Source organism: Embiotoca jacksoni, unplaced genomic scaffold, assembly GCF_022577435.1.
Source record: "Embiotoca jacksoni isolate LCO1_2020_lvr unplaced genomic scaffold, fEmbJac1.0.p SCAF_2, whole genome shotgun sequence".
Classification (NCBI taxonomy): Eukaryota; Metazoa; Chordata; class Actinopteri; family Embiotocidae; genus Embiotoca; species Embiotoca jacksoni.
The window spans coordinates 2,052,654-2,065,009 of record NW_027185340.1 but is presented as its reverse complement, the minus strand read 5'-3'; the positions used below and the strand labels follow the sequence as shown (position 1 = coordinate 2,065,009).

Sequence of the window (12,356 nt, the reverse complement as noted above, 5' to 3'; positions counted from 1 at the left end):
TGAAATGTAAAGGACCAGTATTGAAGTGTGCCCCTTGACGATTTCTAGTCACCCAGGTACTAAATAGATCCAGAAGTATCAAATAAGTCGTTTAATTCAAGAGGCATCTTCACTTCCACTGGCTGGTGTGGAGTGCTGCTCATTTTATACCACGATGAGATGTTCACACCTTGATGTCACACACAAGTTAATAAGGTCACAAGGGATTAATTAATGAAGCCATTCATGAAAGCACCTGGGAGGTGATGTCAGGATGGCATTATAAGTGTGTATTTGGATAAGATAGATGGCGTGAAACCGAAATTAAGGGGACCTTCAATGTGAAACCCGACCTGTGTATCAGGTTATGTTGCTGTCTTGACACTCAAGATGGTTTCATAACAATTTACACCTCAATAAGCCTCACAAGATTGGCGTCTGACCTTAAACACTCACATTTGACCTCATGGACTCGTCCAGGTGTGAAGAGCTCACACAGATTTAAAATGGCTGCCAGCCAGTAAAGATGTAGGAGTCTCTTGGAAATGTCTTTAAGATCAAAAGTAAAGCTTGAGTTGAACGGTGTAAGTATAGACAAGGGTTCTCCATGTGTCCAGCTACTCATGTAGCTCTCGGACACTGTGACATTTATTCACATAGCTGAGCTCCACCAAACCAGCTGAATAAGCTTCTTTTATGTGAACAATAACAAATTGATACTCAACACACACACACACACACACACACACACACACACACACACACACACACACACACACACACACACACACACACACACACACACACACACCTGGTATAGACAAACTTGAAAGCTATATCGACAGAAGCTGATGCTGCATTGATCGAAACACTCTGAGTCCTGTTGCAAGCAGCAAAGGTTTGACAATTCTTGGATTTAGGTGATAAAACATTTCTTTAAGTAACAGATTTAGTGTGTACTCATTTATAACACAACCGCTGCTGCTTGGCTCGGCAGAGGAGCTACCAGCAGGTCCTCACTGGACTGACTAGAGAGGGAAACTTGCTGCTTGCTATCGTACACTGCCTCCCGCAGCTCCTATAGGTTCATGTAGCACTGCTCTTCCATTAGAGGTGATGCATGTACACACAGTTAATACTCCAGAGATTAATTTATTACCGAAAACCTGGCTATCATTTTAAATCTTTCAGTACTTGTGCTCATACAACGTTTGAGTTTATTGACAGCTTCAGTCCCTTACTGCCTCACTTTGAAAAATAAAAACATGTTGTGGTGATTTGAAGCAGTTAGAATCAGTCTTAATGAAATAAAAATCTAAATTATAGTGTCTAGGACAGTGTGTAAGACATTTTTTTTTTTACACAGATTGATTATAATACTTAATTTATATAGTGTTCACTCTCCCACTTTTTGCAGGCAGACCAGTTCTCTGACTTCCATATCCGCTCTGTGCTTTGTGTTCCTATATGGAACAGCAACCACCAGATCATTGGTAAGTCCACAAGTTGCACTGATACTTGGTTTTAATTCAATATGTCAATCATAAACATGAATCTCGTATCTGTATAAAGTATGTGGACATGTGAACATACCCATGTGTTTATCTACTTTAAAAACCAGTGTGTGTGAAGTTTCTCATTCGTCCAGGTCATGGTCAATCTGAGGGTTATAAGGCAACTGGACATTCTTGTGTCTCTTGAAGACATTTGACCTCTTATGCAAAAGGCTTCTTCAGTGCAGAACTGTAGAGCCTTTCAGGTGTGAGGTGAAACGTTTTCAAAAACCAGAAGAAAGTCCAGTTGCCTTTGGATAACCCTTAGATTAAAAAAAAAAAAAATAGGAATGTGCTGCCATAACAGCTTTTTACTAGATTTGGAAACCTGGCTGCAGTGTTTTGTTCCTATTCAGCTACAAGAGCACCAGGGAGGTTGCTGTCTGAAAGTGTTTATTTCATGTATTAATTTATCTATTAATAACATTAAGAGTTATTTGTAGTCACTAATTGACAAAATATTCGGTGTCCCTGAAGCCCCCAGTGATCTTTCTATCTGGCCTCGTGCTATGGAGTTTGAATAAACCTGCTCTAAGGTCTGTCTAGCAGTTGGCGTTCCAGTTAATCCAAAAAGGTGTTAGAAGTTATGGTTTGGTGTCTGTGCAGGCCCGTTAAATTCACTTTCTTTTTTGCTGCTTTGCGATCATGAATGTTGTCATGTTGAAACAGAAAATTGCTTTCCCTAACATGCGGCCACAAAGGTTTACCTTAATTGGAACTATTGGGACCAGCTCAAAGCAAAAACAGCCCCAAACCAAAAAGGCATCCATATACTTTCAGCAACATGTTCGAGCTATAATGCAGGAATGCATTTTGCACTAACATCAAATAGCTCTTGCGTGCACTTTTTTGCTGCATAAAGCTGACAATAAAGGCGAGCGCAGCGTGAGCATGTGTTCAGCTGAGGCTGCATGTGTGTGATCAGATCCACGCTGCACCATCGCTCCACTCTTGGAGGTGGAGTTCTCTTCTTCTGGCAGTGTGCCTTGTGTTTGTGAATAAGCCCCAGGCTAGCACCACTCTGACACGCTGATAAATCATTGATCTCTCGTCTGGTTTTGGTGCTGGATATTCTCGGTCCACTGAGATCTGACGCAGGAAGTCATTGGTTTTATTTGAGTGCAAAGTGATCAGCATATCTGCTGCAAACGGTTGGTTAAGACCTGTGTGCGTCTTTGCGTAGGTGTAAGTGCATTTGACGGGGAAGGGAGAGGGTAGAGGAAGAAGAATAGAAAGAGTGAGGGGAGAAAGAAATGCAGTGTGTGGGTGGCACCTGAGGATCGGGAGTGAAAAACCATTATGCAAACAAAGCAGCAGGAGATGAAATTCTCAAGTCAAGGATATATTCAGGTAGAAAATGAATGTCCGTGTGTCATCTGCTGAGGTTACAGCCAGCTCGTTCAAACTGGAACCACAAGAAGTATTGTTGGAACTATATCAATAATTATGGGGTTTAATGTCAAATATCAAAAGAGTAAAATCAATATTAGCACTTTCGGCAGCAATCTGCTATTTAAATAAATTTTAATAAGGGTGGCTTCTGCACTTTTTTTTTTTTTGGGGATGATTTGTTTTTCAAATTTGATGAATATCCTGTAAGATTATAATAAAAATGATTAGAGTGAATAGCAATTTTGTTTTTGATTCTACCTGAATTTAACAATAAAATAAAATTGGAGTCTTGCGGTCCATGAATAGTTTGAATGAGGAACCTCGGGCCAGAAACACAATACTGAAGCACCACCGTTTGGTTGTAGCACCAGATTTTTATTCAGGGGCTATTTTCAGAGTTCTTTAGGGTCACGATTCAGATGTCTTATCAGCTGACTGAGCGACAGACCTGTATTATGAATACATTTTTTGATTTTCTGATTGAGTGAGTGTTTTAGCTCTGAGTAAAAGTAGTTCTAAGGTGGCTTTTTTGACAGGTGTCAAAAAAGTGATCAAAGTTAATTACAAATATAAAATATTGAGTATTTGTTTGCTTTTGCCACCTCCAAGTTGTCACCCATGAGCCTCTGAAATTTGGTCGCTATCAGCTTTGCACATCTGGATATTCTTTTTTGTAAAACTGTTCTAACTCTGTTGGGTTTTATGTGAGAAAACAGCATTTTTTTCAGCCACAAAATCTTAAACTAGGTCGAGAAGGTCGACCCATATTCAGCTACTCCAGGACATTAACATTATTGTTTTAAGCCAATGATTTGCAGCGCGGACTTAATGTGTAAATGTAGTTCTTCTTAAAGATTGTTGTTCTACAAAATGCAAACAACTGTTACCTGCACGACCCACTATGATGAAGAGCCACCATGTGAAGACGACTTGGAGTTGAGCTGGTTTGTTTGATATACAGTAATTCCTTGAGGGTTAACGCAGTGCTGAGCTGGTTGCAGCTCAGGTTCGGCCCGAGGCTTTGTGAAGCTCTAAGCAGAATTTGACACCTCCTCCACCGATAGTCCCCGGTGAATAACTGCATTTTTCAGTCACAGCACTATGGGTCATCTATGCACAAACTTGTAACGGAGCTGTAAAGGATTGTAGTGTTATGTTTGTTATGTTTATTGTGATAATGAAAGCACTTATGACATTAGGAACGGGGCGTAGTTAAAGACTACGTGGTGTCCACGAGGCTCTCAGCAGTCATTTAGCTTGCTTATGCCCGGGGCCACCTATGCTGCAAATCATCACAAATTACAAGCTTATTACAGAGGGAGCAATAGTAGGTTTGGAGAAAACACTCGCTCTGTATTCTAAATTATTCTAATGGAACTGTAATGAAAATTGTTCTTAGCTACAGTATTAATCCTTTTCTAACTATACATTGAAATTAAATGTCACTTTGGCAGGTTTGTTTGACCTCCCAGAGATAAATCAAAATGATAATGTATTGTGTAATTACTTTTCAAGCATAATTCCTCAGTGATAATAAAAGTCATTGTCTATCAGTTAAGTGTTGTTGCTTTAGTATCAAAGCCTTTTCTGTTTTTAAGTACATGATGAGGGAAGCCATCTAAACAGGGAAGATTACTGCCAAATAAAAAGGTTTTCAGTCTCACCGCTGCGTTGTGGACAACAGCTGGATTTTCTGTCAAAGATAACATGAATTGAATGCCAGTTTCACCACAGCTACAGTTTTATCATTCTGTACAACCACGTGTCATTATGAAAAACACAGCATTGTACTGTTTTCATTTAGATTTTTAATAGCTTGACTCAACAGATATTACTACAGCCTTTTAGATGAATGGAAAATGCTGCTATTCATGTGAGAAGATGTGTCTTTGCTTAATTTGAATCAATAACTCAAATAAGTGGATAGCATGCTGTTTTCCGGGTGGATGCTCTTTGAATTGAAACAGAGCTACATGCACTACAGCCAATATCGTATTTATTGTGTGGATAAACTGATTTTGTGTAACAGGTGTCGCCCAAGTGCTGAACAGGCTTGATGGGAAACCGTTTGATGATGCAGACCAGCGTCTCTTTGAGGTATTACACTTGCTTTGTTTTCTGCTGTATCCAGTAGGCATTTTTTAAACTGTCGGAGTTGAGTATTTCTGCATTTTATCCATTCCCCAGGCGTTTGTGATTTTTTGTGGACTCGGCATCAACAACACCATCATGTACGACCAGGTGAAGAAGTCCTGGGCGAAGCAGTCGGTGGCTTTGGATGTAAGAATACAACATCTCTCGGTTTCCTTGCCTTCTATCCCATTACATGTCTTTTACGTTTTGAACAAAAATCTTTTCATTTGCTCACATTTGCAAAAACATTGCTATGCAAACAGGTAGAAAATGTTGACTAAGGTTGATTTTGTACTGCTTCTGTTTGTCACAACTGTTTGCTCATTGTATTTATGTTAGCTTCATCCTCTCCCTCAGATAATTTTAACCTCTGCATACTTCCCCATCCTATCCTGCCTATTCTTCTGTTTTATTTGCTATGATAGTATCTTTACTTTCCATTCCAGTCGACACATGCTCAGGGGTGACACATTTACCCAGAAGTCACAGGAAACAACAGCTGCTACATGGAAAATATAAAGCCTCTTCCCACTTATTCTCTCTCAGGGGTCTTTGTACTTGGCTTTCCACGAGAATATACGCATGAAAAAAGTGCTGATCTCTCTTTGTAGATAACCTTCTCACAAAGGTTTTATTGAAAATTAATGAGAGGCAGTGAAAAGCAATCCCTCATCTGCCCCGCAGTATGTAGCCATTCAGCACTAGTCAGCCTTTACAGTTTGTCCTTAGATTACAATAGGGTGTTTTCAGGTGCATTATAGTAGTGAGCGCCACTGTTTCAACATAGGAGATGTAGAGAATAGATAGATATAGACAGGTAGAGCATTTAAAAGAGAGACACAGAATGAACTAATATGTAGATGCACTGCTTCTGGCAGCGTTGAATAAACATGAGCATTTATGATCAAATAAGCAACTGCAGGTTTACACAAGGTATTTCTCTCAGGAAATGAGAGGAACACGGCTGGAATCAGGACAGACATCACTGCTCTTGTAGACTGTTCCAGATGTGAGTGTTAACCTCCCCATCTGGAAGAGACACTAAAAATCACTTATACCCGTGTGCAGTATTTTCAGTTGCAGCCACAGTTGTGCTTCTGTTATTGGTTATTTTAAGGATTTGGAAAATACCTTGAGTGACATCGTGTCATTATTTTGCAGGTTCTGTCCTACCATGCCACTTGCTCCAAGACTGAAGTTGACAAATTCAAGGTAAAAGATAATTCACTGCTGTCATCATTACATTTGTCTCCGCAAGCACTGTTTCTTTCACTTCGTAGTGACAGTTGTGGGAGTTTTTTTGACTCTGAACTCAACACAGATATTAAAGTTCCCATATTTTACATTTTCCTGGTGTTTTATTTGTAGTCTTGATATTTATAAGAAGATATTTTTGTGGTTTTAAGTACCAAAATCCATATGAATATAGTTTTACATCTTCTTTCTTAAGCTTCTCTCTGGAGCTCTGCCAAGAACAGGCTGTTTTGTGTCTCTGCTTTTAAGGCACATTGATGTCAATAACCCTCTCTTCTGATTGGTTGACTCTTTTCTGAGTGACATTTGCTTATCCTTTAACAGCTGTCAATATCGCTGCATTTCTTACTGGTAACGAATGCCATAAAAAGATCAAAATCAAGGTGGCAAATATGCTATGATATGATGCGACTCAAATATCTCGAATGATGTTTCTAAATCAACTACCACAAGTGCAAGTATAAGTCTGTCAAGATTTTCAAGGTTTTTCTTGGAGGGAAAAAAATATAGCACGGACGGTTCCTCACATAATGTGATTCACTGGTTGCAAGTGAGTCGAGTCATTCGATCACAGTCGATGGTGACAGTCTCAATAATTGTGTGTCAGTATTGCCTGCGGTGTCATCATTCACTGGTATCGATTAATTGTACAACAACACAGAAATATGAGCAGCGGTTAAAACGTTGCACAACATAATGCAGATCACAAACATACCCAGTGGTAACAACGCAACAACAACACAGATAAACATGTGATATCAGCCAATCCTCCTCGAACCCCAGGGCATACTGGTATCCCATCAGACACGACCACTCCCATCGCCATACGTGACGATGCAGTTCTCTGACAGATAGGTTGGACGGCTCAGACGACCTGGTTTAGCTGCAGTTTAGCCAAAGTACAGCGGAGTCCGTGTTGGTTGTGACACAGCAGTCGGATCTGGTTTAGCACCGAGCTACGTTCTGAACTTAAGGTTTATCTGGACCCGTTCTAAACAACAGCTCAGCGAGTCAGCTGAGAAGTTACATAGCTCCACAGGGCACCGTTAATATGCAGCAGAAAATTGACAACAACTACTGTTGAAGGCCTGCTGGAAACTGTGGTGCAGAGGTGTTTTGACAAAATACCTCAACCACAAAAAGACTTATATTTGAAAGACTTATATTCCAAGTAGGGGGGACGAGGACTGATGCTGTGGTCTTGTTGTCCGACTCGCAATAAAGATGACAAAATAAAAAAGGACCTTGAGAGATGGAGTAAAACGTTACTGCCTTTGGTGCTTGATGTTCTCTGGTGAGAACAGTCTCTCCTGTACTTTGCAGTGAACACACACTCTTGGTGGGAATTAAAATGTATTTTCTCAATGAAGTTTGCTCTGGAGGTGCAGATAATCGCCATAATACTATTTAATTCTTCTTCGTGATGTAATCCTTAATGTCAAGGATTTATAGTTAATTCATTTCAGAAATCTAAAAGAAAATATCAACATTGAAGGTGCGATTCTGCTAAATCCTAATATTTTACTGAGGTATTATGGAAGGTGAAGTAAAGTTTCTGAGGCCTAAAATTTAACTTTCTTTGTAAGAAAGTAAAATTTGAGATGTTTAGTGCATAAAGCGTTTGGTTTGCTTGTAGGCCCCTTAATTAAGAGGCTTTTTTTCTAATTAAATAACAATTTCTTATTAACTTTAATGGGAGAGAGAAAAATCTATGGCAGCAGAGAGGAAGTATTGGCATCCTGTCTGCTCGACTTCATTTTGAAGTTTCTCCAAAGAACTGTGTTAGCACACAAGCATAAATATGGGCCGAGAATTCCCCCGGTGCAAATCAGCTAATTGAGTCATTTCAAATGGATTACTCCAATCAATAAGCAATCATTCCCAATACATTATTTATAAAGATGAAAAAAATTTAAAATATCTACATTTTTAATTGGCGTGACATTTCTGAAATATAGATATGACCTATTTTCCTGCACTTTCATGTGTAGGATTTTCCCCTGTGGCCATTACCGCATCGTGGATCCCTGCTCTCTGGTGTGCCTGTGTGATCTTTCAGCCCCCTCAATACAGCATCACGCTCTGCTTCCTGCCTCCCCCCCCCCACCCCCCCACCCCACACCCACTTTCTTTCATAACCTCTCTACATATGGAGCCTTATTCTTACCTGTAGTTCCACCGGAGTGAAAATGGCAGTGATAAACAAACCCGGTTGACATTTCATAACCCGGGGCTGTGAATTAAGAAAAGGAGAATACCTGCTGACCTGACAGGCAAATGTTTGTGAGGGAAACGTTGGGCTCTGGTGGCTGTTAGAGAGGAGAGCGAGAGAGGAGAGGAACACGGCGGTACTGAAACACAGATTTGTAAGAGCGCTTGGACTAGAAAGCTTGAAATGGTCATATAATAAATGCTGACTAGAGGCAGGAGGGACGTATCCTGCTCAGACAGCCATTGTGCTCATTAGACCGCATTAAAGATAGAAGACATGCCTCAAAATGAATATGGTTAATTGGAATCTTGTATGTGCTGTGTTTTTGTTTTTGTTTGAATAACAATGAAAAAAAAAAAAGCTGTTGATGATTACTATTGCGCAACTATCAATGAGCTCCAAAAGTAAACAACAGTGAAATCCTTCAGTAAAGCTCCCTCATTAATCTTAACCCTCTCCAAATGAGGCCTCAGAGTCTTAATTAGCATGTCTTCCATATATCATCTGAAAATGGCAAAGCACCCTCTGACCTCTCCATCTTCTTCTGCTCTCTGAACTCATATTCTCATTCCTCCTATATGTTTTCTCCTGCCGTGATGAAACAGGCTGCTAACATCCCCCTGGTCTGCGAGCTGGGCATCGACAAGCTCTCCTTTGATGATTTCTCTCTGGATGTCGACGCCATGATAACGGCTGCTCTGAGAATGTTTATGGAGTTGGGAATGGTGCAGAAATTCAAGATTGACTATGAGGTGAGATCGCTGGCTTTCTCCGTCGTCTGCCCTTTGAGTACTCTGATTGGCCTGAACGCTGTTCTGAATCCTCGTGACGACTGCTGACCCGTGTGCTCCTCTCTGTCCGTCTTCCCCTCCAGACACTGTGCAGATGGCTGCTGACTGTCAGGAAAAACTACAGAATGGTTCTCTATCACAACTGGAGACATGCATTCAACGTGTGCCAGTGCATGTTCGCCATGCTAACGGTAAAAAAAAAACAAAAAAAAACAAGCTGACTATAGATCATTAGATCCGTTTCACAGACAGTGACCTCAACGCAGGGACCGTTTACAACAAATGTTCAAATTAGTTGTCAGAAAAAGCTTTCTTTAAGGAAGATCTCAATTGATCTGAGCAGCAGCGGTGATTCTTCTTTCTAAATAAATACTGTGAAAGCAGTAAACATCATAGATTACAGTTAAATCAATAATTACAAAAGTCTAGCACAAGAGGAGGGGGTTGCCTCTGGTGGAAGTAAGTAGCCTGCTTTACCCAAGTACAGGGCATGTACAGTGTGATATAAGATGCACTGCATTGTTTTGGATGACTTGGGACCCTTTACACAAATCTACTCGGAGATTCTTGTTACACTTAAGAAGGGATTTCCCCTAAAAAAATATATTCAGGTGGTTGTAAAGAAAATACCAAAAATGAATACAAACATATTATATGTAGTAAACCTAATAATAAGATTCATATTTTTCATGCAGAAATGAGACATTTTGTTTTGATAATTAAGTACATTTTGCTAATGATAATTGTGCTTTTCTGTTAATATGTGTGGTTTGATTTGAATAATAAATCTTTATTTAAGCAAACACATGGTTTGACTGTAATCAGACTATTGAACAGGCAGCTATCATTACATATCTGTCCCTATGTGTGAGTTATTAGGAGCCTAATAAATCGATTAGTTGGAATCAACAACATATATTACTGTGAGACAGTAGCAGCCACAGGCAAACCAGACCTTTGTCGTCATGGTAACAAATGGTTCACGTTGTGTTGCGGTTGCAGTCTAGTTACGTTTATCACCAAAACTGCTTAGCTAGTTTCGTAAGTTACCACAAACGTATAACTTGTCCACCTTGTGTTCGCTGTCATCTGATAGTAATGTGTTGCTAGCACCAGAAGGTGGCAGTAATGCACCTAAAAGCTGTACGCCAGCGACCGTCACGCAACAAAGGAAGCGAAGAGGAACACGATACTACCAGGCTGAAACGCGTTCAGTGAGATTAGATGCTGCGGTACAAAAAAAAAAAAAAAAAAAAGACATGCTACTCATCAGCTTTGTCAAATGTCCATCCTGTCCTCCGAATACCATCTCAGGCTTTATACTAAGGCCACTAGAGGTCACATTGACTGTAACTCTCTCTGAACACTGGATGGATGAAATAAATAGGCGATAACAGCCTCCTGATCCGACCAGTAGCCCTCTACAAGCCCAAACAGTTAGAACAGATGTGCAGTGACAACAGCTTATTCAACAGTAAAAGTGAGTGAAGCAAATAAAGTTGGCAGAGAGCTATGAGAATAAAAGTGAGACGTATCCGGTTACTGCACACCTGCCTGAGTATGACTGGGCAGCTGGTGAATGAACCAGTGATCAGTGCTTCTGTTGATTGAAATTCTGTCATTATATTAAGTCGACATTACATTTCAGCTTAACCTATGTTCAAGTGAAGTTGCAGCTCATTGTTTTGACCAACTGTACGCAGCCAGTTCTGCACAGAGATGATTGTTTGAGGAGAACGACTTCACGTGGTTCCAGCAGGCCTTTACTTCATCTGGTCCTTGGGGCAACTCACTCTCACGCACATTTACACACCGACGTGCACGCAAGCTCTTACACAAACACCGCTCATTTAATCAAGCGCAGCATTAATGCCTGGTGTCCCATCTGAATTGATTATTGGCAGAGGAAAATGGAATAGTAGTGTGTAAGCTGTTTTGGGCCCTTCCACTCCTCTGCCATGTGTTTTAATGAGTGGGCTCAGAGCCCTGCTATCTTTGCCGCTATCCCCACAATGACCTACAGTGACTCACTCAGCACATGGCCTCCAGAAGCCATTCATCCAAGCCATAAATCTCGCTGTGTGGCTGTGTTACTGCAGTCCCACTGGCATTTCAGGAAGATACTGGTTGTTGTTGTTTTTTTAGGTCGCCGATGCTGTTGGAGGATTTTTTTTTTTTTTTTTTTTTCCATTTTTATTCAATGCTCTCCTCACGGCTACGTAGAATAATAAGAGCGAGAGATGCAGCTCTGTTGCTCGTAGTGTGTGTTTGTTTCCTCATTTGACTGCTCTGCTCTGTGCCAATCAGACGGCGGGTTTCCAGGAGACTCTGACGGAGGTGGAGATCTTAGCGCTTATTGTAGGTTGTGTGTGCCATGACTTGGACCACAGGGGCACCAACAACGCTTTTCAGGCAAAGTAAGTGTTCCTGCTTCCTCTGTCACCGCCAAACACACACACACACACACACACACACACACACACAAACACGCCGCCTCCTACACACTGTTCATAGTGTGTTTTCCCATCTGCATCAGTCCAGCCCAGATCAGCAAGAGTCAAGTGGGAAGTTGTTTTTAGGTTTATATAAGAGTCTGCTTAACGAAGAGACAGTAAACACTGCTGTCTCCGGGCGCATTTAGTTCACCAGGTAAAATAACTTAAAGGCTCTCACCTGACCCACAAGGTTTTAAAACCATAACAGAAACTAGGTGGGAGAAAGTCATAATGGTGAGCTGAACTAACACAACATAATCATTTCTGCCAGCAAACATCTTCTGATATAATTGTCAATTATTACACTAATTTGCACGGGAGCCGTTTAGGGGGCATTTGTTAATTGTATTTTACAGCAAACAGCCTGAGTTACACTCCTCTAAATTAAATGACGACTAAAGATTTGTAATTTTGCAATTTTTAGTTTTTCTGAACGAATGAAATTTCTGAAATTGGTACTGAAAAAAAAATATTGATCAGGAACCAGTATCGAAGCCAACATATCAATACTGGTAACAATTGCTTTTTATTATTCAAGCCAGAAGTT

The 12,356-nt window shown here is 40.5% G+C and overlaps 1 protein-coding gene across 1 annotated transcript in view; it reads left to right on the top strand.

Annotated features, from left to right (window-relative positions):
• The window catches only part of pde11a (phosphodiesterase 11a), a 35,744-nt gene that overhangs the window by 12,318 nt on the left and 11,070 nt on the right, over positions 1-12,356 (top strand). Inside the window, exons 7-13 of the mRNA XM_069153860.1 lie at positions 1,397-1,472; positions 4,954-5,021; positions 5,112-5,204; positions 6,219-6,269; positions 9,129-9,275; positions 9,398-9,505; positions 11,622-11,731. Coding sequence (XP_069009961.1) covers positions 1,397-1,472; positions 4,954-5,021; positions 5,112-5,204; positions 6,219-6,269; positions 9,129-9,275; positions 9,398-9,505; positions 11,622-11,731 — 653 coding nt within the window. The remainder of the gene's footprint in view (positions 1-1,396; positions 1,473-4,953; positions 5,022-5,111; positions 5,205-6,218; positions 6,270-9,128; positions 9,276-9,397; positions 9,506-11,621; positions 11,732-12,356) is intronic.